The 25,318-nt window shown below is 42.8% G+C and overlaps 1 protein-coding gene across 1 annotated transcript; it reads left to right on the top strand.

Moving 5' to 3' along the window:
• Positions 1-110: 110 nt before the first annotated feature.
• Positions 111-23,862, top strand: IRS4 (insulin receptor substrate 4). The gene is made up of 2 exons (XM_074915174.1): positions 111-3,821; positions 20,750-23,862. The coding sequence occupies exons 1-2, from the start codon at positions 317-319 to the stop codon at positions 20,752-20,754; spliced, it is 3,510 nt and encodes a 1,169-aa protein (XP_074771275.1). The 5' UTR covers positions 111-316; the 3' UTR covers positions 20,755-23,862.
• Positions 23,863-25,318: the final 1,456 nt, after the last annotated feature.

Genomic DNA, 25,318 nt, shown 5'->3' with positions numbered 1-25,318 from the left:
GGGCTCCGCCCGCCGCCGGCCGGGGCCCCGCCCCCGCCTCCCTCCCGGCGCGCGCCCCCGCCCTCCGCGGGGTCACGTGATGTTTTCGCCGTGGTGCCGCCGAGGCTGCCTGCGTGAGTGCGAGTAGCCGGACGCGGCGCGGCCGGCGGGAGGGCGCGGACGGGGGCGGCGGGAGGGCGCGCAGGCAGGCACCGCTAGGCACCGCCCGCCCCCCATGCGCGGCCCGCCGCGGGGGGCGCTTCCCCGGTGAGGGCGGATTCCCGCTGCCCGCCTCAGACCCCTTCCCCGGCGCTCCGGACCCTGCCTGGCCCCTAAGATGGCGAGTGGGATGAATGGCCCGAGCGGCGGCGGCGGCGGCGCGGCGGCCGGGGGCGGCGAGGAGGAGCCGGCCGCCCGCCACACGGGAGGCGGAGCCGTGCCTCAGCAGGAGCCCGGCGTGCCCGGCGCGGCGGCGGGCGAGGGGGAGCCGGCGGCGGGCGAGGGCGGCCGCTGCCCGTCCCCTCAGCCCCACCACCTGCTGCTGCTGCTGCGGCGCTCGCCCAGCGCCTCGCTCTGCCCGGCGCCGGAGGCCGCCCCCGCGGCGGGCCGCGCCGTCCCCACGGCGGGCCGCGGCGGGCAGCCCCCCCCGGCGGGCCGCGGCGTCCCCCCGCCCGCCGCCGGGGAGGACGTGAGGAAGTGCGGCTACCTGCGGAAGCAGAAGCACGGGCACAAGCGGTACTTCGTCCTGCGGGCCGAGAGCCACCTGGCCCCCGCCCGGCTGGAGTACTACGACAGCGAGAAGAAGTTCAAGAGCAGCCTGCGGGCGGCGGGGGCCGGCGGGGCGGCCTCGCTCTGCTGCCCCCCGCCCAAGCGGGTCATCCCCCTCTACCAGTGCTTCACCGTCAGCCGGCGGGCGGACGCCAAGCACAAGCACATCATCGCCCTGTACACCAAGGACGAGTACTTCGCCATGCTGGCAGAGAACGAGGCCGAGCAGGAGGCCTGGTACCAGGCCATCAGCGAGCTCATGAGCCAGAGCAAGAGGGGCTTCCTGGAGCAGGAGGACCACGCTGATCAGCAGGTGGACGAGGACGATGAGCACTACGGGGCCGCCCTGAGGCCTGGCACCGTCTTCAAGGAGGTGTGGCAGGTCAACGTTAAGCCCAAAGGGTTGGGACAAACGAAAAACCTGACTGGAGTGTATAGGCTGTGCCTCTCCAGCAAGGCCATCCACCTCGTCAAGCTGAACTCGGAGGTGCCCTCCGTCCACTTGCAGCTAATGAATATTCGCCGCTGCGGGCACTCGGAGAACTTCTTCTTCATTGAAGTGGGCAGATCTGCCTCTATTGGGCCCGGAGAGCTCTGGATGCAAGTGGATGATTCGGTGGTTGCCCAGAACATGCATGAGACTTTTCTGGAGACCATGAAAGCTCTAAAGGCCTTTGCAGAGTTCAGGCCCCGGAGCAAGAGCCAGTCTTCTGGTGGTGGTAGTGGTACCAATCCTATTTCCTTCATCACCACTAGGAGGCACTTGGGCAACCTGCCCCCCAGCCAGACGGGTTTGCAGCGGAGATCCAGAACAGAGAGCATTGCCGGAGGGACTCCTCCTACCACCAAAAGCAGCAACTCCTATCGCTTCAGAACATCCAGCGAAGGAGAAGGAACCATGACTAGGCCTTTTAGGTCAGTAACTGGGAGTCTAATCCACCTGAATACTGCGAGGATGAATTTGGGCCGGCAAGAAGGGAGCGGAAGGTACGTTAGAGCCGCTTTCAGCTCATCCTATCACACCAGGTCTGCTTCGCTGCCTGTTTCTCATTTTCCCTCCACTACAAGTCCCATCAGTGTTTCTTCCAGTAGTGGCCATGGCTCTGCTTCGGACATGTTGACCAGGCCTTCTAGCTCATCCGTTTGTGGTTCCCCAAGCGATGGGGGATTTATCTCTTCTGATGAATATGGCTCCAGCCCCGGAGATTTCAGGTACTTCCGGGTGAGGAGTAATACACCGGATTCCTTGGGAAACACACCACCCATCAGAGAGGAGAACTGTCTGAGTGAGTACATGTCCATGAGTAAGCAGCAGGCAGATGATAGCTCAAGAGATGATTATATGGAGGCTGAAAAGTGTTTCAGGAAAAGAACTTACTCTCTAACAAAACCAACTTCTGTAGCAGTGCAGCAGAAGACAACACAAACTACAGCTTCGTTAGATGAAGATGCTGCAGGAAATCATGGGCGGTTTCTTTACTCTGAGACACCAAAATTGAAAGATAACCATGAATCGGAGTACAATGACGCTAACCTTGATTCTGTATGTAACCAAAGTAGGAGTAAAGCCAGGGATGATGGGTACATGCCAATGATGCCAGGAGTTGCATCTTCTCTATCCAGCAACAGTGATTATTTGCCAATGACTCCTAAAAGTATGTCTGTTCCTAAACAGATTAACAATTCATGGTCACCGTCTCAGGTTGACTCCAGAGGATATATGATGATGTTTCCAAAGGCTAGCTCTTCGCCTGTACGAAGTCCTTTAACTGGATTTGTTTCTAAAGGAAGTAATGAGAAGATCATAAACAATGAGTATATGGATATGTCACCTGGTAATTCCGCTCCAAAGCACCCCAGTGATTCGAATTATATTCACACCACTTCTGTTTCCAAAGGTTTTAGTTCGTATTTTTCTTTGCCCCGAAGCTTTAAGGCGTTATCAGGACAAAATGGAGACCACAGTGAATATGTTCCAATGTCTTCACCTGGAAAACTCTTGTATGGGGGACCAGAAAATGTAAAAGGGGTCAACAATGAGGCTCTGGCTAACGGTATCTCTAAATTGCCAGCAGTGAAAGGTTCAGATGAAGGACTTGTGCAGAACAGGGCTACAAGGCCCACAAGACTCCCCCTAGGTACAAGAGGGAGTAATACTATCCCAAGAATGTATGATCGTACAGTTCCACCTGAGCCAGCGAGTCCCGGTGAATACATAAATATTGATTTTAATGAAAAGGCAAGTAATACACCATATTCCTTATCTGCAGAAGGGTCGCCATCGTCTCTGGGCTCAAGTAGCGACCACAGACAGTCCCCGCTTTCTGATTATATGAGTGTTGACTTGGATGTACAGTCACCAAAAGTAGCAAAGGAACTGTCTAACTCTCTAACAGATATTTCAATTTATGCAAGTTCCTGTATTCCTAGAAACCAACCAAATCCTGACTACGCCAGACTTTCATTTGGCACTGCTTGTGTTAGCACCGCAAGTAACAGGACTGATGACTACACAGAGATGACGTTCAACATGGCAGCAACACCACCTCGGCCATTTGCCACCGAATCTGACAACGGCGTAAAGATTGATAGCCCTTCTTCCATAGTTAATAGACTGTGCATTGTTGATCGATATGCTGGTAGCAGTAGCTTCTCTGTTCCTAGCTCTGAACCTCCTATGGGACCGAAAGTGATTCGAGCTGATCCTCAAGGCAGGAGGAGACACAGTTCTGAAACATTCTCTTCTGCTGGGACTGTGACGACGTCCTCCTCTTTCTTCACTGATAGTAGCAAAAGACACAGCTCTGCCTCATTTGACAATGTTTGGTTAAAACCGGATGAAAACATTTCTGACGGTCAGGAAAGCAAAATGTCCAGGGATACCTCAACTGGATTTCAGAATGGCTTAAACTACATCGCTCTGAATTTACGCGATGACCCTATAAGCTGTGAGGCAAGTACTACAGCGCCAACTTGCCATCTCCAAAATGGTACTTCAGGTTTGGACAGTGGAGCTTACGTAAGCATAGATTTCAGCAGATCCGATGGTCTGAAGTGTAACGCTGCGAGAAAAGGTTTGTAACTTTAAAAGCACGTTCCTTTCCTGCTTGCTGAACTGTAGGAATTAGGTTCTCAATACTAAAATATGGTCTTCAGAGTGAGGTAAATGTTTTTTATGATCTTACGTATTCTAGTACAACCTGTCTCCTTGTAGTGCAGCATCCTAAACACTGAACGACAACAGGGGACGCAATCCTTGGCCTAAAGGATTTATGGGACTCTTGAGGGAGTTAGAGGTGTGATCAAACTGTCATCTGCCTCATTTTTTAAATAAAAGAATTCTGCTAGTATAAACATTAATTGCATTTCATATTGTGAATTTTTGTCCTGAGGTTATGGTAGCTCTTTTTTTCCTTCACTTTTGTCTTCCTCCTCTTCCCTTATAACTAGATGACTCTTCACTTTTTTTTTATTTCACAAAGGTGCTATTTTGCAATTTGTGTCATGGCTAGGGAAAGCTAAAAATTCCTAAATTGTGTTTAGGTATAAAAATGTGGAGCTTAGATCGTTTCTTTCAATAAATGTAGGTGAAGTGTATGTTTTAGGGTTTCTTATGTGCAAATCTGCCTGCATTTATTTAGTTGAATCTTACGTAAACAGAACTCAGTTTTTTCCCTTGAAGGTTTGGTGTGCTCCTTTTGAGCTCTGGTCTCCAAAGTATCCTTGGATCCTCTGGGGAAGCCATCTCTTGGTGGCTGACCGGGGCGGGGGGCTCCTGCAGCCCCCTGCCCTCCCTCCACGTTCATGCTGAGTTGTGGCCAAGGGCTCAGCTGAGCAGGAACCCTTCCCCTGCTTACAGAGGGAGCTGCCTTTTGCGGAGCAGGTGAGGGAGTGCCTGTAATAGAGGCAGAGCAGGCTCTGAGGGGTGTCTTCCAGGTCTGAAACTTCGGAGAGGAGGCTGCTGCTAGCTTTCAAGTGATCAGTGGTTTGACCCAACTTAAGGTAATGCAGTTTGAGGTGTGCATAAAAAGGGTGTTGGAGGTGGGGAGGAAGAATATGGGAAAGAGGAGGGACACTCCTATTCATATGTTAAGCATTTTGTGCCCATGGTGGGAGCAAAAAATAATTATTAGCTGCTAGTGGTATTATGCAGATCCACTGACTGAACAGCAGTGTTTGGGCAAGAGCTGTGTTGCACTGTAACTTTGGATCTATAATCCTTATTTTGGTGTTAGTGACCCACTGAACTCCTTACAGTAATTTACCCACCTGGACAGAAAACTGTATGTGTTGGAAATGATGTTTTTCTCTCTTTGCAAATGTATGTGTAGTCAATAATTGATGAGTACTAAGAGGAAATATTTAATTGCTGTTGGACATTGATACTTGTCTACTTCTCTGTCAACAGAGAAAGCATTATAGTGGCAGGCTACTGCTGGCTTTTATATTTTTAATTGCAGTCTTAAACACTGAAATGATAGGGGTTTTTTTTTAGTTTCACTTTAAATCTGTCTAAAGGCAGAAAGTATTGCAGGAGCTTAAAATTATGTAGCCTTTAATAGTAGAAGGTATAAGCCTGACTCAGCTTGCATGCCATTCGAAGTCTGGCAGCACTGCTTGGGGCTGCTCAGAAATGTGTGGTTTGCCTCAGTGGTTTTTTTCCTCTGCTTTGTTTTGTTGGTTGGAATCAAATTTAGAAGACGTTGAAAGTTGCCAGTCCAAGAAGTGCTTTCTTCCAAAGTTAGTCTTTCAGCACTTCAAAAATTTGTCTGCTAAGTCAAAGGCACACTGATTGCCATAGCTGATTTGTTGGTTTGTTTTTTTTTTAAAGCACCTCCAAAGACAGTGGAATTCTTACATGATCTTATTCCCCTCATGTGACTAAAATCTGTGTTGTGAAGTAAAACAACTTAGAAAATGGACAGGAAAAAGCCCCCCCGAGATTAATTACTTTCAGCTGTACTGTACATATTTAAAAATATTTTTCAAGAGATAATGTATTTAGAAATTGTATTTGTGTTAAACATTTTGCTTACTACTGCTACAGCAAAATATCTACAGCCCTGTGCTTAGGGTTTTTTCCTTGTCTATTACAAGTTGTGGAGGGGCAAGAGACAGCTGCTGGTTTTCACTGTGAAGTTTTCTGGAAATGAAACGTACATTAAAATGAAGTGAAAGAAACTCTGTGCATGAAAACATGGACTTTGACAGGAAATTAAGCATAAGAATAGTAAGAGCTTAGGTTGGTGTTTTCTTTCTAGTCCTAAAAAGAAAAACAAAATTATAAAAAAACTGCTTCAAAACAAGGCCTAACAGTTTTCTATAAAGCGAGCATAAAATATTTCTGGTATATAGTAGGAGGGCAGGTGGGGTGTGGACATTGTTCACTTGCAGGTGGCTCATAGAGGGGTGAACAGATTTTGGAATAGTCCAGGCTAAAAGTAGCTTGCCAGACTTTGAATACAGTGTTGTAAATTGGTGGTGTGTATCTGTTTCTTAGGAATGATGTAAAATTTTTGATCATGAAGATACCGGTTTTCATTCACATACTAAATTGTGTCTCTGAGCGATATAGCAAGCATAATTTTAGAAGTCTGTATTCTGTCAAAAGTTCACCGGTTTCTACTGCAATGAAGCTTTTATTTTAATATTGAAAAAATTTTCTGTAATGCAAAAAACCACTCTTCACATTCTGTTCTGAATAGTGAAAACGAAGCTTCACGCTTAAACCTCTTGTGTCCTGAAGAGGTGTAGTGTGCCTGTGTGTAATTGATATTTTTAATACTTCTGGAGACTTTTAGCAGAACAGAGTGCGGTCTTTTCTTTCCTTCTACAGCCAGCTTTTTTGGTCTCTTTGCCTGAAAAATGCTCTGTGGTTAAAACCATTCTTAAAGAAAATATTTAGCAGATGCGTTTACCCTTTGCTTCCTAGAAGGGAGCTATCTCATATGTATTAATTTCTGTCAGGTAGAGAACTTTCTCTGTTCTCCCTAAACTGCAATTTTACTGGAAGGAAAACACTTCCCAACTTCGGATTGTTTGCTTTTTTGTTTTGTTTTTGTTTGCTTAAATGGAATTTTGTGTTCTGTGACTCAGCTGTGTTCTCTTAACTGCTGAGGGTGGTGGAGTGATTTACAATGCATCACTGCCCCCTCATTGTAATTCCCAAACTACTTCTGGTTCAGGTTCACTGATGTGAGTCAAACTTTTTTTTTCCCCTTCTCCATTCATGACATGGATGGAGGAGGGGGAGGGCAGTAACTTGAAATGGTAAATAGGCCTGACTTGTTAAACTTTCTGTTTTAGTTTTAGGCAAAATTGAGCTCAGGTTTTATGTTGATAATGATGATAGAAAGAATATTGTGTTCTGAGCTTTAATTCTCGAAGTTGAAGGAGGTCATTAGCAAAACAGTTTCATCACAAAATTGTTACACAATATTGAAGCAAGCGGTTTGCAGTTTTGATTACATGAATCTGAGTCATGAAATTTTGTGCTAGGAGTACAGAACACTAAAGCTACTTCAAACAGGGCTTAGCTAATGTATACCTTGTTATTGGACCTTGTAGAAACTGAGGAGGATAATGAGAACGGGGCGGTAATAAACTGCGTAATGGGTCCTGTATAATGCAAGTTTCTTCATTCTTAATTAGAAATGTTAAACCTGCAAAGATACCCTGGACTCCAAAAACAAAACAGACTGTACAGAGTAAATGTAATGTTCAGCTTAATGTCAATCCACCTATTTTACACCCAGTCTTTAATCTTATCTTTACCTGATATTTTAACACTATGCTAAGATATTATTTCAGAAGGTCTTTAATGTGCAGGATTATAATTGGAATGTTCCTCACCTTTTTAATCTCCTCCTGTGCTAGACTGGGCGAGAGTGTTGTGTACACTTCGGGGAGCTGAGAGGAAGGAAAACAAGTACAGTTGTAAAGCAAAACTTGTGTTCCAAATTGTCCAGATCCTTTATGGTAAATTGCATATTTCAAATGCAAAATCTTGAATATAGTGAACAATATACACTTTGAGAAATTCAGAAGCTAGACATTTTAGCTATTACTAATATAGTAAATTACAGTTTAGAGGATACCAGGCAAATAACTGCCCCTTTTTGGGTTTCAGACTAGTGGTTTTTAAAAGTTTGCTTCAAACTGAGGCTCTTTTGTATCGGCAGAATACTTAAGGCATGGGCCCATTTAAAAATAACTTGAAGAACCCTACTAAAGCACATCCGAATGCTGCTGTGTATGCTACATCTTTGAAGTAATGCCGGAATAATAATTCTTAAAAAAAAAAAAAACGAACCCCAACCAAAACCCCAAACCGTTTTAGTCTTGCTGTAACAGATGCCACTTTAACAGTCTTGAGTGACTTACAGCTATGCTTAAAAATACCCAGGGTAACTTTCTCAAGTAGTATACGAGCTGCTGAAGGCAGAACAGATTTTTGCCGTGCAGTGTGGGAGTGAGCTAATTATGACATATTTGACCAAGAATCAGTTGGGTTTTGCTTGTGCTTGGGTGAGAAAATCTGAGACAAGAATGTTCCTCTGCCATTGAGAGAGAACATTTACTTGTCGTTAGTGTTGAAATACTTTTGGAAATTGGCTTTCTAGACTTTAAATCCATAGTTGCAGCTGATGGTGACATGTGTCTTTTTTGGAAGTCTAAAATGTTCTGCTCATAGCTGTCTTGCAGGTTGAAGCACCGCTGCAGGACATGAGGAGTTCTGGGAGTGATCTGGTACAGATCCAAACTTTTTTTCTTTTTCTTTTTTTTTCTCCAGTCTTTTGGTGAATTCTTAAATGCATTATTACCCTTTTAGTTTCCCCTCTAAAACATTACATTTTCTCCTCCTCCCCTGAGGGCCCCTTGTTCCCCCGACACTTTGGGAGGTGGGTTGGGTAGTGGAAGGGGAGCAGTGCTTACTCTGTCCTTTCCTGGGGCTGTATGCCACCCTGGGATTACTGGGGTGGTTTGTCACTAGGTATTTCTTTGGGAGTTTTTGTATGTCCAGCAGCATGTTAGCAGGAGGTAGATTTTGGGTTTGTTTTTTTCGTCGCATATGGTCTTTTTTAATGAAAGGATCTTTAATAAGTTTTCTTCATATTGATTGCTGGGGGGGAGGGTTTATACCTTGAGGTTTTGGATGGTACTAACAAGAGTTTGTAGTACTGTGGTGTACTTTGGTGTGTGTTTGTGTGCTCTGTGGATCTGTGGTGCTTCCAAAAACATGCTGAATGGTGTCAGTATGTTGATTGCGCTAACAAGTTTGTTTTGCTGATCTCAAGCAGGAAACAAACTCTACAATTTTATTTTAAGTGCTGTTGTGACCAAATGTGGCATTCATCAGCTCAAAGGAAAATGGAGAGTTAAAACTGAAAGGCAGGTGAGAGAGTGTCAAGCTTTGTGGAGCCTGGGGATATCTTATTACTGCTGTTTTGTCCTAAAAATGTAGCATTATCTGATGACTCATCCTTAAATGGTATGTAATGACTTGGCTGGAGAGCTGTCCCATGGCCCACCCTGCAAACTTGCTGTTTTGACTTTTTTTCCCGTTTAGCTTTTGCATATTAACAACGATCCAGTGATCAAGTTGCGTTGTTGTCTTGCAGGTTAAAGCAGTGACTGGAGGAAAAGTAAGAAGTATGTTGTAGTTTTAATCAAGCCCTGCATCTCCGTAAAGGTCACTCAGCTTAGGGCCGGTTACGATTTAGTTGAGAACCTTGATCAGTAGGGATTTGTGACATACTTGAGGGCAGTGGGAAGACAAAGGTAAATGAGCCTGACTCATCAAAGGCATTGCAGAGGTGTTGCCGAGTATCTTATCTAAATGATCTTCAACATATAAGTGTTTGGATTTGTGGAGATTTTGCTTCAGGTGTAGCATTACCCCAGGAGCAGCAGTGTAGTAGACTGTTAGCAAGAATTTTCTGCCCTGGTTAAGTCGTGAGCTTAATGAGTATCTTAAGAGGCAAAGGTTGCTTATTTCAAAACATTATTCTTCTGTTAATTTAGCTCTATGGTTGGATGCTAACTATTGAGATTGCTTGTGTGTGTGTGTATACATGTGCGTTGTGTGCCAGTGATTTGTGGGTAAGATGTAAGGTCTAATACTTTTTAGTCTTTGAGAAGAAGGGGTTGTTGAAAGAGATGACTTACACCAAAATTAATATAGTTAAGATTTGGCTATAATTCCAAGGTGACAATATAATTTAATGTGACTCAAGAAAAGTGAAAACTTAAATTACTACTAAAAGGTGACTTGTGCTTGTGTTCACTGTATAGCATATGGATATTGTGATTTTTACATAAATATCAATTATTGTTTAAGGCATAAAATAGGTACAAATAGTGTTTTATTTTTGCTAGCGCATGAAAGGCTCATAAATATGCTACCTACTTGGAGAAAGGTTTCCTAGAACGGGATTTTGTGGTATGACTGTGGATATCAAATGCTTTTTTCTTTTTCTGAAAGTCTTGGCAAAAACACCAAAAGGTACGCAAGAAACCTAGTAAAACTTGCTTCTGGATTTATTGAGGCACTAATGAATGATACCCTCCTTCCACAGGGAATAGTGTGATTCTGTTCCCATACTCATGCCAAGCCAGCTTGCTTTATTGTTTATGGCTCTTGGTGAACAGCTGAATTTGCAGTATAACCTTTTTTGATGCTGGATAGCCTGAGCCTGAATTATTTTTGGGGAACTAGTGTTTCTTTTCACGCAGATCTCTTAGGCTACCAGGAGTTTGGAGACTCATTAGTGATAGTGAAGCAGATACATCATGAGATAAATGAGAACCTATTGCATGCTGAAGAGCTGTTCATGTGAGCCATGGGATACCTTACTTGTATGAAAACCCCCTTTAAGCTATTAATGGATGTTGGCATTTCTGTGACTTTTGTGGCACCTTATTGACAGCTGAGCTAAAATGGCCAAGACAAACCAGCAAATGGTACTGAAAGGCTTCTTGAGTCCGGGCACCCTTGCTTTTCTGGTCTAAGTAGCTGGAGTCTGTATGCAGGGATGCAGGTAAAACTTCCATCAATACAGATGAAGGAACATGCTCCAAGTTCTGTGAGTCTAAACCAAGGAAGTTTCTGAAGTCTAAACCAGAATGTGTTAAGGGGCCAAAAAGAAAATGTTTGCTGTATGGAATTTTTTTGTATTTTAAGTTAGTCTGATGGAAAGAATTGTGACCTGTTTGGGTTTTCAGTAGTAACATCCATGTTGAGCTCAAACTTCCAGAATATTTGCTGCTTGTCACATGAGACACTTTGGGATGTATTTGCCATCTATATTTAACTCTGTGGTGTTTTTTTGGGATGGGCTGGATGGATTTTTTGTTTGTTTGCTTTTAGAACAAGGTGTTTTTAAATTGCAGATTGTGGCGAGCAGGAAATCAGTTAGAGATGAGTTTAAAAAATGAACAGATTTGATCTTGATGTCATTCAGACAATATCACGACAGTGAATCTGTTAATGAAAGCTTGTAGCTCCAGACGTGATTTCTACTTGTTGTGGAACCTGAACAGGTAGGCAGGACGGAGGTCCCCTGTACCATGCCACAAATGTAAATGTGTTGGTCCCTGTCCTAAGGAGCTCATGATTTAAAAGATGAAACTGAAGAGATGGGTGAAACTTAATGTGCTGGGGTGGAGAGTAAGATAAAGATCAAGGCTGCTACCATTGGCAGAGGGAAGATAAGAGCCTTGCCGAGAGATAAAAGGCTGCCTGAGAGTGGTTGCAAGAGGAAGCTGGTAGAGACACTTGGAAGGGTATGCATGCAGCAGGGAGTGATGGAAGGTAGCAAGCTATAAATACAGTAGTTGTAATGGTTTAAGTGACTTGAAAAGGATGAGGTAAATGTCAGAACACTGGCCAGGATATTAATCTTGGTAAGAGGAATGTGGGCCAACATGTGTCTCCAAGTTAGGAGCATGTCCCAGTGTTTACTTCTCCCTTTTAGATGTGGAATGTGATTTGAAAATTTTTTCCCCTCTCTTATTCTTTTTCTTTTCTGTAAGTTACTTTTCCTGCAGCCACGTGACTGGTAAGTTTGGTGCAGGAATGCGTACTGGAGCACAGGATCACCCTGTGCAGGGACCTGCATCCTCTTTGTCAGCACTTCACCCCAGAAGCAGCTAGGGTGATAGAGCTGCCTTGGCATTACTACTTCTTGGTTTTGCAGGGGTTTTTTAGGTGGCATGTCTGGGATTCAGGTAATTTTCTAGCATTCAGGAGTTGGCAGCAGTGTGGCTTGGGAGATATATTCACCTTCAGAATTTGTAATGAGCATGTCAGAGCATTTGGAGTCCAACTCTAAACAGGGAGGTCTGGATGGCACCTGCTCATCACTGCTGAGGTGCTTTCAGCTGCTGGAGAGTGGTCTGCGGAAGCTGGAGTGCAAAATGATAGCTTTGACAGGAGAAAGTTATTTTATTTCTGTGTTGGTAGTTCAGGTTGAACAGAGACTGTAGTAGTTGTGGGTGAGCCTGGAAGTGGTGGCAGCAGTGAGGCCTTGATTCACTGTTGAGGATGTAAGTGATTGAAATATTAATGTTGACATGTTCCACAAGGTAAACACTAAAGAGTTGCAGGCTGTTGATTAAAACTTGTCTGTGTTGTAGACACAGTTTAACTCTGTCCTTGTGAGCTCCTGTGCTGCTCCTGGAAGCTGAAGGCCCTATCCTTGGCTCCTGTGCACGTGCTGTGATTTGAGAAGACCTTGCTTCACCCATGCAATGCAGTCTGAACCCTTCTTCCTCCTCCCCTGCACAAGCCAGGGTTTTGGGTATCCTAATGTTAATGCAGACTCAATGTGATAGTAAGAAAATGTAAAAAATCGATGCGTGTCACTGCTGCGTGTGCTAGCAGATAGTGGCTGATAACAAAGATGGGGGTGGTTTTTGTGCAGGCACTCATGGGCAAAAGGTATGACTGAGGAGGGTGTAACTGTTCGGGTATGTGGCCATGTAGCAACTTTCTGCCTTTGACAATCATTTATGGAAATAGATGTGAAAGAAAAAGGTAGTGCTGACTGCTTTCAAATGTCGATGGCTAAAGTCATTGGGAAGAGCAAAGGGATGAAGTAGAACAGGTGGAACTTTCTGTTGAAAGGAAATGTCAGAAAAGGTGATTTGAAAGGTGGGGAGCTGTTTCATTAGTCATGAGTGACATTGTCCTTTCTCTTAGTTGTGTTCATAAGAATAGTTTTGCTCACTCAAACTGAAGACGTGTGCCTGCAAGCAGACACCACCCAGCAGAGGAAAAGCAGGGCAGGCGTATGTAATACTTCCCCACAAGCATACACCAAGCTTCTGATATTTTTTTTTTGGTTTGTTTTTCAGCTTGGGGGATTTTCTGAGCCTGATGTAGTTTGTCTGTTTTATAATCCTTTCTGGATCTTTAATCCAAGTACTTTTCCAATCCCTTTTTGATCCTGTGTAAACTCCTTGTATCCCACAGCAGCCTGTGGTCAGTCAGTACATGCTGCATGCAGACCTCTCGCTGTCTACTTTGGACCCTGCTCTGTACAGGCTTAGTTTGGCAGCCCCTAGTTGGTGTTTTGGAAGAGATAACGAACCCTATCTTTTCTCTCTGTGCCATTTAGGACGCTCTAGATGCCGTGTCCTCCTCTGCCAGACACTTAGCCAGTGTGCTGTCAGCGGCTTCCTGGGCTGCACACAGCAGGGACCTGCGGTGTAATTTTTTCAATTTCCTGATACATCCTAATACTTCTCTGCAGGCTGAAGGGACCTTGTTACCTGGTTATTCCTCACCAGGAAGCTACTCCCAAGTCCTTTTTGAAATGAGGGAGCCAGAGCTATGCATGCTGTTCAGCACTGGTATTTGACGTGGCTGTTTTCTGTCCTAACAGTTCTTAACGTCCACTTTGCGGCAAGAGCACAGGCAGGAAATACATTCCTCCCTATTGGCACTTCAGGGCTCCTAACCTTTGTCACGAGAGCAGAGTGAACTGTAGCAGGTGGGATTGTCAGAAGCCATGCAAACAAGATTTTTTTTTTTTTTTTGGCTAAAATTTACCTATGTTTTCTGCAGTTTAGGAGGTTAGTCATCGTATCTTTGGCTGTGAGAGTGCTTTTGAAAAAGCACAACTTTTTTTCATTCTTGTGCAAGGTGAAAATCAAATTTTGAACTTCTGTGTGTTTTTAAGTGGAGATAAGTTGATTTTTAGTGTGGTCTTGCTATGTTGTAATAGAAATCTAGTTTAAAAACCAAAAAACAACCCCCCCAAACCCCCAACAACTTCTTGTCAAGCAGGCCAGTGCAATTGGAGTTGGTGTTAGCCCCCTGCCAAAACTGTGTGCAAGTTTCCTAATTCTAGGAATAGTATCAGTAAAAGAGATGAAATTAGGGAGTGTGCATAAGGCCTTCCTAGAAACAACGCTACTGTTTGTAAAAACAGAAAAAGCCACCACTGTTGCAAAAGATAAGGCATTTCTGCAAAGTGAATAAAAATTATCTTAAAGCATGGTTGAGGTTTTTTTTGCTCATGAAATTGCTAAGCACTACTAGTAGCAGAACCATGTTTTGAATGAACAATTGTGTATAAAGATTATTTGTAAGAGTAACTTTGTCTTCTGAATTTTGGAAACAGAGCTTGAGGAAGAACCTAATTTCCTGGAATGTATTGTTACCAGTCACTGTTTTTAAATAGTTTATCCGTGAAAAGTGGGTCATGTAACAGGTTTTTTTAAAACAAATTTTGCTTTTTTTGCTTGTGGAAAGTCAGCAAAACTGTAGGTACAAAACACATTTGTTAGCTCAATTTGAGCATCATTAGTTTGTTGTTGAATGAAAAAAGTTTATGGAATATGTGCTTAATGTTTACCCTATACCTGTGGAATATGGGCGTAATGGCTAATTGGGTTACCCAGGTACAGTACCTGCATATGCAGTGGCCATAGCAAATGTGTCGGTTTTTTGGATTTGTATTTGTAGACTTGGTGTCTGCGTGTGCAAATTAAGAAGGAATTCTACTTTTCTCAAAGAACACTGCTTGCCTCTAGCAAGGTCTAAAGCTATGCCATTAAAATAAGAACTCAAAGAAATAGGCCAATGACAGAGGATAGTAACTATGTATTTGGTAAGATCTAGGGCAAAAAATTTTCTCACTAATTTGTGAAGAATGTATTTGGGCAAATTGCTTCCCTCCCCCTGGCCTGCCTGCCATATGGCAGGCTTGAAATGTAATACACGGCAGTTCTCCTGCCCTGTCCCCATGGCATGAACAAAACGTGCACATTGTGTCCTGAGGTTGTGCTGGGATTTGGTGTTTTCCTGAACAAGAGGAATATTGTGTGGCCATGTGCGCAAGGAGGTCTAGGGCTGTTCTGCTGCTTTTGATCTGTGTAAATCAGATTAATTCCGATTTCCTCCTAACCTGAAGTTCAGGAAATGGAGGACTTCAGTAGTGTTCTCCAGAAACCATTAAGCTGTCTTATTCTTTGACATGGAGATTTTAATCATTTAATTATCTTAAATTAATATCTTCTATAAGCAAAGCTTTTATCCTTTTAGGAATCAGTTGCAGAATTGTGTCAGTAAAAGTCTTTCCTGTAAAAACAGGTATTATTTAGCTTGGATTTCTTTGAGAGAATTAGGATATGTCTGCTATGTTCTAAAAACCTCTTCATTTGTTTCAAAGTGGCCTGACTTGTATGACCTTAATAATTCAGATGCAGGAAATGAAATGTAAATTGGATATATTCTCATCTGATACATTTTCAAATGGAACACACTGGGTGTGAAATCTAATGAATTGAGACTAATCTAATCCTCTGCTCCTAATTTTTATAAAACTATAGATTATTTTTGCTTAAAAAACTTCCAGAGCACTTCTTCAATGTGTTCCTTAATCTTAAACAAAACATTTTTGAGCAATGGCATACTGCCATCTCATTTTAAATATTTGCCCTCTTAGTTTCTCTTCTGCCCTCATGATCCTTTTCCTCTGATTGTTTGTTCCTAGGAAAGATTCAGACAGCTGTGTGTAGTTTTTTTTATCTGATCCCATTTTAAACTGATGAATTTAAATAGAATTGTGTAATGAAGAGAACTTTGTTTTAATTTTCCAAACTTTGCTTATATCTTTTGAGAGGTGATCTGTGAAAGCATTTGGATGCTTTCTGGACTTGTTTCCCATATTAAGTGTTCCTAGGAAGTTGAATTTATATTGTTCTCAATATTCTGAATCAGTAGAGCTCAATTTTGAATAAAGGTTGAAGCTTTTGTGTAGAATCTGTTAATGGAGCTGAGGTTTGAATAAACAGAAAAGCTCAGTGTAGGGTGCTACGAGAACTAGTTAGAATAGCGTATTTCTAGGCTGCTTCAAAAGTGCAGAGGGTTTTGTTTTTTGAGTTCAGGTTTTGGTACTTGTTTTGTTGTAATGATCAGTTATCAGATTTTTTTTTTTTGGTAGACTGGCAGATTTTCTTGGAAGAGCTCATGACAATCCAGGAACAGCAGTGTGTTTACACTGTAGGTGAAAGTTATCTTCAAACTTGTAATATCTGGTCTGGCCACTGAATTTTATTTGCTGGCATTTAGGTTTTGAGAACTCCATGGGACCAATGGGTTACTTCTCCTCTCTTCCCAGCTAGTTCACATCTCATAATTTGTTCTCCTTTTTGAAGAGTAGTTTCATCCATTTCTCTGACACCTTCCTTCACTGTTCAATCAGTGTTCAGTCAAATACATCTATACGGTATCTGTAATGGAATGTTAATCTGGTTTTTATTGTTGATCAGCAATTCTCATATTTGTACTATTAGCACACAAAATTGTTGGCTGGTGAATTATGAAGACTGAAATAGGGTCATCCAGCTTCACAGAAGCTGTGCTGTTTTCTTGGATTACTTCATGTTTTCCATTAGTTTACCTTCACCTACTGGCTAGTCAAAAAATGGAAGATCAGGTGTGGGGGAGAAGAGCCACCAAGGAGCTTAAAGTGTGTCACCTTGTTTCCTAAGGATCCTTCTGGTAAGGATGGAAGTCCACAAATTAGCTCCTGGTATCAGCAGCACAGCAGACGTGGGCCTTGTCCTCACTTACATTAAACCCATTTTATGCCTCTTTGGCTCCCAACTGTTTTTGCGGTGTGTGTTTGCAGGTGGGTGCTTTCACACAGCTGGGTGTAGGTGCCTCTGTAAGCGCAGCTGGTGCTGTGTGACTGGAGGTTCTGCTGGCTCCCCGCAGGTGGCTGTGGCACCAAGACGGGCGGCGCAGCTCGGCGGGTGGCTCCGTGCAGACCTTCCCGGGAGGATGTCCGGGCAGGGTAAGCTACATCAGCTGAGCTCCTACAACTTGATGGTTCAGAAATCAGTACTGGGGCTTGTGACTCTGGCTGCAGAAACTGTCTCTGGCTCTGCTGGAGACCCCCCTCGCCCCTGGACACAGACTCCACTGGTCACGACATGGGATTTCTTTGCTACCTGGAGGTTGGTGGAGGGTGACCAGCTGTGGTCCCACTGCAGGGAGGAATGGACTCCTGCGTGCCACCCTCACGAACGGCAGTGACTGCAGACACTGTGGGAGGCATCTTGCAAGACCTCAGCCTTGCCTTAGATTTCAGGGGGAATTTATTTTTGTGGTCAAGTTTCATGACTTTTTGCCTTTTGTATCTGATACTGATAGTGTTCACGTACCATATATCTATCTATATATCTATCTCAATTTATATCTTCATCTCTCTCTATATATAAATGCTTGATGCTTTTATCCCAAAAAAAGAGCTGATGACTCAGGGCATCAGCCAGCTGTACTGCCTCAACTGCAATATTGAAATTTTCAGCTTTAACAAGGGGATTAGAGAAGTGGTGACAACCAATAACTCCATGTCTGAAAGACTCAGGTCTTTATGAGACTGTTATCAGCTTGTAGGTAATGTTTATGTGAAACTCCCTTATGTTTATTTACAGTTCCCACGATTCTATTTTAGCTTAAAAATGAAGAGGAAATGTGCTGAAGTATAGTTTATAACTGGGGAGAGGGGGGACAAATTAATGAGATCTTGTTTTAACAAGCATAGAGTTTCAGGAAGGGGGGATGCTCCAGGGAGGTCCCGAGCTTGCCCTTATGCTGGTGCAAAATGCTGTGTTTGAGCCAGGATGTCCAGGGAGTTTATAAGCTGTAATGATGTTTAGCTGAGGATACTTTCCTCTGGTTTCTTATAAATTAACCTGTGTTAGTCTGGGCTCTGATTAGAGTTACCTGGTGAGTTTGCTTTAGAATTGGTTATCATGCTGCCTTCAGAGTTATGCCAGGCTTGTTCAAAGAATCAAACTTACGAGTTAAGCAGGCTGTTTTGTTGGTTTTTTTGCTCTTAAGCTCTTCCTTTCCCCCCCCAGGTATCTTAAATTTAATTTGGCATAAGTTTATGAAAGTTTTCATAAAGTTTTAGGTATAAATACTGAGTTCTGCCACATGAGATTGTCTGATTCAAACAACTGGGCCTTTGCTCTTCAAAATGTTTTGGGGATATGCTTGGAGAGATTAGAATAACTTGTCAAACAGCTTTCAGGTGTGCCCTGTGTGTTAGGCGTGGAGGAAAAATGTCCTGACAAAAGCAGAGACAGTTTTTGAAGTTCCTTTTATGTGAGCTTATAGGTCCACAGCAAGGAAAGGGTGGGGGGATGCTGGTAAATGTTAATTTTTACTGAACATAAGTTTAATATAGAAGCTTTAAATGTTTTAATGTTTGACTTGCATGCATTGTTGAGGTGTGATTCATTGCAAGCTGTGGTGCATATTTTCATCCTTTGGTCCTACAGCAAAATAATAACTTCTCTAAAGAGGAAAACTATTTCAAAAATAATAGCTTCACTTGGCTTTTGTGAAAACAAAGGCATCACTAACCACATCACGCTCTCCATGCAAAAGCAATAGCTTTTTGTAGTGATCTTATGATGTCTGTGAAGTAATACAAATGGAGATTCTTGGGTTGCGGGTGTATTTTGGCCGTGTTTTCTGAGTTACTGTATTTTTGAAATCACCACGGATTTGAAAAATAAAACTCAGCAACCCAGACCTTGGTGTGGGTTGTGTAGGGGTAAAAGGGAGTTTCCCCTGCCGTCGAAGGACCCCTCTGTACTTGTGCATGGCTTCCAGCCCTGCTCTGGTCTCTGCTTCGCTATGTGGAGCAGTGGGCGGCCTTTGCTGAGAGCTGGGGCTGTCCCAGCAGCAGGGGTAGGAGCAGGGCTGCCCAGTGCAGCTCATCTGAGCTCTGTTCTTTTCTTTTTTTTCCATTTCTTTCTTTTTCTTTTGAAGGGACAGTGTTTTTAGCTGGACGGAAATCAGAACTTCTTTAACTTAGGGTGGAGTTTGTGTGTGCATACTTTAGGATTGGTTATGTAAGTAAACATACAGGTTTTCATTATTATACATAATGCTTGCCTGTTCTTTAGATGATTGTATTTTCTTCAGCGTATTCCTGTGGCAGAGGCAGCGGAGCACTATGCTTTCTCTAGCAACGAGGTCTAACTAACTGATCTCCTTGTGACCCTAAAGAGCATGGGCAGGATTAAGCTCTGTAACCCCATGTTCTGTTCCTGCAGGCCATGCTGCTGTCACTGTGCATCACAATGAAGTATTGCCAATATGCTGCTCCCACAGCAGTGGGAGAGCTTGCACTGTGAGGCTTCAGGGGGAAAAAGTAGACAACGTTTCTGTATTTGATGTTTTCTGAAGACTAAATCTCATATGCTAGCTGTTGTTTCTCAGTTAGAGCAACCTGCAGTTCCCTCCCTCCCTGTAATGCCAGGAAACAGATCCTGCAGCCAGGTACCTCAAGGCTTGAAGAGAAGGTGACAAAAGCCACCTGGCTGGCAGAGGACAGTGGCCTTAGTCCTGGCTGAGAGGACAGAAATGGTGGAAGAGAACAGTCTGTCACGGCTGGGACACAGTGCAGCTCAGTGGTTTGGCTGATAGTACACCTCCAGACTGAAAATCAGTGTTTAACTGGCTCTGGTGGGAGCGGAAGGGGTTATGCAGTGAGCTGCTGAAAAGTGGATTTCTGTACATTCCTCAGTCTGTGTTCACACTGCTGCAGAAAGTGTTCGCATCCCCTTGGCATGTGCATGGTTAATTGCAGAGCTGGCATTCTGCTTTGAGGCCATCCCCTCTCCAGTTTCCATTTCTGCCTTGTCACCCGATTGTATTTTCCTGTAATACAGGATTATGTTTTTTTCCCCTTATTTTACTGAGCACTTTGTATTTTTTCCTCTTCCAGTCAGTTTGAAGCCACTGGTTTTTGCTGACAGCAGTAAAGGTGGCTGTCTGCCACAGCTAGGTACTTTTGTACCGTGCATTGCCTTTTAGTGACACTTTCTTGAAAGAGGGAGAACGGTGCTCCGAGCTGTTTCTTCTTACAACTAAATGAAGCTTTTTTTCCTGAAAAGTTGAGGACAGAGCACGCAGCTGTCATGACTTGCCACTCCTTGTTTGGAGCTGGAGTTGCAGGGAGTGTTTGCATTGCAGTTCTGTACCTGCTGTCAGTGGGAGCGTTCGCCACAACCTTAATTACACGGGGTGCGCAGAACTGTTCACCCCGCGCTGCGCTTAGCGATAGCCTCTGCTGCGCCCGTCGCCGAGAGAGGCCCGACATAAACACCGATAGCGAAACAGGTGGTGGGTGCTGGGAGCCTCGCTCCTGCCCCGGCGCGTGGGCTCGCAGTGCCGTGCTGGCTGCCCCAGCGCCTCGCCAGCGTACACGTGTCAGCTCTGGGGCTGCAGCCGCTCTTCCGTGCTTGCCTCAGACTTCAGAGCTCTTCCGAGGGCTCAGGGTTTCGGAGCGAGTTGTCATCTGGTCAGGCTCCCTCCCTCTGTGAGGGACCTGCGTTCTGCATTCAGCAGCTGCCACTCCCGCAATGGATAAGCTCCATCTATTCTCCTCACTAGAAAACATTTTTTTCCAATATAACTTGCATTTAAAATGTCACTGACTTTTTTTTTTTCTCTTTTCCTCTTTTCTAGACTGACTGCATTGCCATGGAAACCATTGTTGGAAGAGAAGACTTTTCTGCTGGTAACTCCAGAAACTGTGTGGTGCTTTTGGAAGCAAAGCTCAGCTCCAGCCGGCTACTTTCATTTCCACCAGCACGGACATGGACACACATCCTTTTAATTAATTTTTTCATAGACATCCGCTCTCTACAGTTGAATTAATTTGAATTGAGATTTCTTCATAGCTGTGCTTTGGTGATGGAATTTGGTCTTTCATGTCATATCTATTTGGGAGGCAGCATGAATGCTAATAGGAGATCCCTGTATGCCCCTTTCTTCCTCCTGCCTCTCCCATTAATTTTTTTTTAAAATTTATATTCTGAGAAGTCAAAGCTGGTTTCTGATTGTCTGTTTAACATGGGTTTTGCTTCTCTGGTACATTAACAAGTGGTTAGCTTAAAACATGTATTGTTTAGAAATATTTTGGCAGTTCAGGATTTTTTTCAGGTGGCTCGGCAGAAGGAGGGAGGGAAAGGTGCACATTAGCTTGAGGGTGAACCCGTGGGACTGAATGGGTCTGAGGAGGAGAGACCTCTTCTGCCTTTTTTTTTCCTTTTTTTTTAAGGTTTTGCTTTTATGGTACAAGAGGTATTTCTTGATCATAGGCTAGAGTATTTGAAATCAAATGTCTGTCAGAGCTTAAATGGAAATTTTTTTTTTGCTCAGAATTTTGGTATGTACAAAGTAGGATTAATGGGCTGGTTGTCTTGTAGGTTGTTTTTGTTCTTACCCTCAAGATACTTGTTTATAAATACGAATTGTGTAAAATGAGGTTTTTGTTCATGCATTCAAATGAAGAACTGCAGAGTCGTATCCAGCATTTGTGACTTCTGCATTATACTTGTCAGCTGTAGCTTTTTAAAGGGAAACCACCCTAATTGATCTTACTTTCACCCAAAGTCCCATTTTAAATTTGGGACTATTTTTGTTCTTTCTTCCTGGCATAGTGGAGAAAAAAGTAAAATGTTGGCTCATGAATTGTCTTTATCCCACTTACAGAAATGTGAACAATGACTATTTGACATAATGACACAATAAGCCCTGATTTTTCTACAATTTAAGTGCTTCTCTCTTGTACTGAATTTTTTTTTGGTTGAAATGAGTTTAGGTTTTTAACACTGCTATGAACTTAAAGAGCATGACACTAGTCGTTGGTACATGCAATGTATAATAAAAGGCACTGACGACTGATAAAGGGTTTAGAAGTGGTACACAAATCCTCATGCTGTACTGCACCACACAGCTGGTAATCCTCTACATTGTATATTGTACAACTGATCCGTCAGGCTGCCTCATCTCTAACATACAACCTTTAAATTGCTAGTACAGTTTGTATAACAAATTAGACACTGTCAACTTTGATTGTTCGGTGATGTGTACCCAAATCTATTTTTGAGTAGTACTAAAATGTACATGTCACTAAAATATGAAGACTTTTTTTTTTGAAATGTGGTACCAATCAGTTTACGCAGTGTCTAGTGACAGGAAAAACTGTTGCTACAGGGTTTAAAAGCACAGACCTGTTTTTGATTCTGGAAGAGAAGTTAAGTTGGTACAGTTACTTGTTGCTGCTAAACATACACTAATTAAAAATACGACCACTCTTACAGACCATGATACTGTCTTGCCATATAGCTTTTGTTTGGTCTCGTAAATTGATAATGCAATATGTAGACAGCTTTTTATAAAGCTTTACATCTTTTCTAAGAAATCAAAATTTGGATGAAGATAGTTCTAAACATTTAATGTGAAAGGAAAAGGTTGTTTTGAAGAAATTTGTTACATACTTATTTCATATTAGATCCCTGAGGCTGCCATTGTACAATATACAGCACTGATTTAATAAATGCTGAATAAATAAGTAAATGGGTAACCTCAAGTATAGTGGTACAAATACTAATAGGTACGGCATAATAAATATGCAATCTTTTTGAATCTCTTAGTTTACAGCAACTAATTTATTCAGTATTGTGCTGGAAGAACATTTTCAGATGATGTAAAACATATCACTATATATACTACCTTCCAGCTACCCGTTTATGCTGCTGTATAGTACAAAAATACCAATGATAGAACAATGTTTGTCCTGTAAATTTAATTTGATATTGGACAGTTATTGTCTGTACAAACTAAAACATATATGGTTGAAACTGTTCATTATATTTGCTATTTCTGCTTCACAGATCTGTTTTAAAGTCGAGCTGATTGATCTGGCTTTGTCTTCCATTGTAAATATTGTTATGTTGTTTTCTTTGTAAAACACATTGCGTTTGCGGTTTTGGGAGACTGGCTTGAAGCTCTGTATAGTGTTTATATTTATCTGACTTGGCTTTCCATAGAGCTACTTGCAGTAAATACGTGTTCATGTAGCTCCGTGTCTGCGTTTTATTTTTAAACAAGCTTTTGTTTTTTTCTGTCAGAAGTTCATTTCCTTCTGCTGTGGCTTCTTTCTTCTTCAAGTGGTTTTGTCACCCTATGTCCCTGAAGATTTGGAGAAGCTTTTAGTGTATTTCAGGGGAGTAATTCCCAGTTTGTCCAATTTTCTCTGCCACTTAGTGTAAAAGGTGACATGCAGCAAAATACTCAGTAGTTTTCTTTGGCATAGATTCATAGTGGTGGTAAACAAGTGAGGTTTTGTGTGACACCCCCTCCACAATCAGTGTCTCATACTTTATTTTTCTGCTTTAAATGCAGAAGACTGGCAATTTTTTTCCCTAACTTTGTCCATGACTGGGTAGGGAAGTTTTGTGGTCAAAAAGTACTAGTCCTGGAAGGAATTTTTAACAGTGTAGTATCAAATACGTCTTCAGTTTAGGGTAGAAGGGAACAAGTATGGCTTGCTGTTGTAAGTTTTGTAGTAATACTTTGATATGTGTTAAGGTCTTGGTATGTAAAACCAAAACTCGTATAGATCTCTCATAATTTCAGGTAATGCACCCACTTGTAAAAACAACTGAAGTTGCAAAATACCAACAAAATACAGAGCCTGTTCAAATTCCTCGTGGACATGAAGGATATGTCAATAATGCTGTACAGAAAGAGTTTTTATCTATAGGTGTGAGCATATATGATCTCTATAAATGTGGGTGATTACTGTGAAATGTCTTGGATTGCTTTTTCTGACTTTATTCTTACCCTGTTACTCTGAATAGTACATTAAAACAACTCCATGTAAAAAAAAAAAATCAGGTTTGCTGTAAGAATAGGGTTCTGAAATACACCAGCCCCTTACTTAGGGCCTCATAGCATGTATTCCCCTGTATTGGGAAGAAAAAGAAAACAGTGCTGCTCATACATGGCAGAAACAGCCCTACCAGCAGTAAACAAACAGGGAAAATTATCCAAACACTGTCAGGACTGTTGCAACAGTCTCATGAGAGCTGCTTTAAGAGACCTTTGAGTGAATGTCTCATTGGATCTGAAATGGGCTAACTGCTTGAGGGGTTGGTTTTTTGGGGGGTGGGGTGGAGGACATAGTTCTGCACTAATTTTTCAAGCCCCTTTGGGTGAATCACTGACAGAACTCTCTTGCTTCTGAAGCATGGTGAAAGCCCTCAATTAAAACCAGAAGGCAAATTAAGACTTCCTATCTGAATTTGAAGACAGTCACTAGAATATGTATTAAAAGTCTTTGTTTTGAAGTACATTGACCAGTTCTAGTGGGCCTTGCATCTCACTGAGCAATATGGTACTGGAAATAGTCAACGGGGAATGAGAGACTCATAGCAGGCAAGAAGGACCTTTTCAGTTACTGGTTAACAATACAATTTGTATTGCATATTTTTCATTCCTGCATCCTCTTTTGGCTACAGCAGTAGTGTTCCCTCAACTATAAAGAAATATCTCCCTCACTGTTCCATGAAGGGTTGTGAAGCAGCATGTCTTGGGGGGCGAGAGCAGGAGCTGTATAGACCTGGGAGGTAAGAATCCCACCCTTTTGTTTAAAAAATACCACACCAAGCTAATTTTCTTGGATTTTCTTCTGAGTTACTAAGTTAATTTCAAACTTTTTAAACAAGCGTTATGGTTTATAGGAGACCGGCTGCCAGGAAATGTAGCTCAGTGGGCCTGAAGCTGTTGGCACAGTAGCTCTGCCACCATTCTGTGCTCCACCCAGGGGCTGCAGCAAGTACCTTTACTCAAGACAGCAGTTTGCTTTACTAACCAGTTACTCTTCATCTTGCTGCCAGCTGAGGCTGCTCTTGAGCACTAGTCACCTGTCTGCTACAAAGGGCTGAGGGAATTAATCTTTCTTTCAAAAGCTACTAGTTCTAGATATGTAGCCCACATTTTAAATGTGGAACACTGTTCCTGCTCCCCTGAGCTAATCACTGCTCCCGCCTTTCATTAGCAATAGTGTCCTGCTTTTTGTCAATAAAATACCCTGGAGAGACTAAATTATTCTGGGCTCTCATGCAATTTTCAGCTTGTGCTTCTAGTGGAAGTAGCCATAGCAGCAGAAGTATTACGTGTCCAGCAACAGTACTGGATTGTCTAAAGCGTAACTTCTCTGGGAAGGACCTGTTAAAAACATGTAAT

Source organism: Athene noctua, chromosome 11 (genome assembly GCF_965140245.1).
Source record: "Athene noctua chromosome 11, bAthNoc1.hap1.1, whole genome shotgun sequence".
In the NCBI taxonomy this organism is placed as follows: domain Eukaryota; kingdom Metazoa; phylum Chordata; class Aves; order Strigiformes; family Strigidae; genus Athene; species Athene noctua.
The sequence above is the reverse complement of the archived record's forward strand: the minus strand, read 5'-3'. Positions and strand labels throughout refer to the sequence as shown.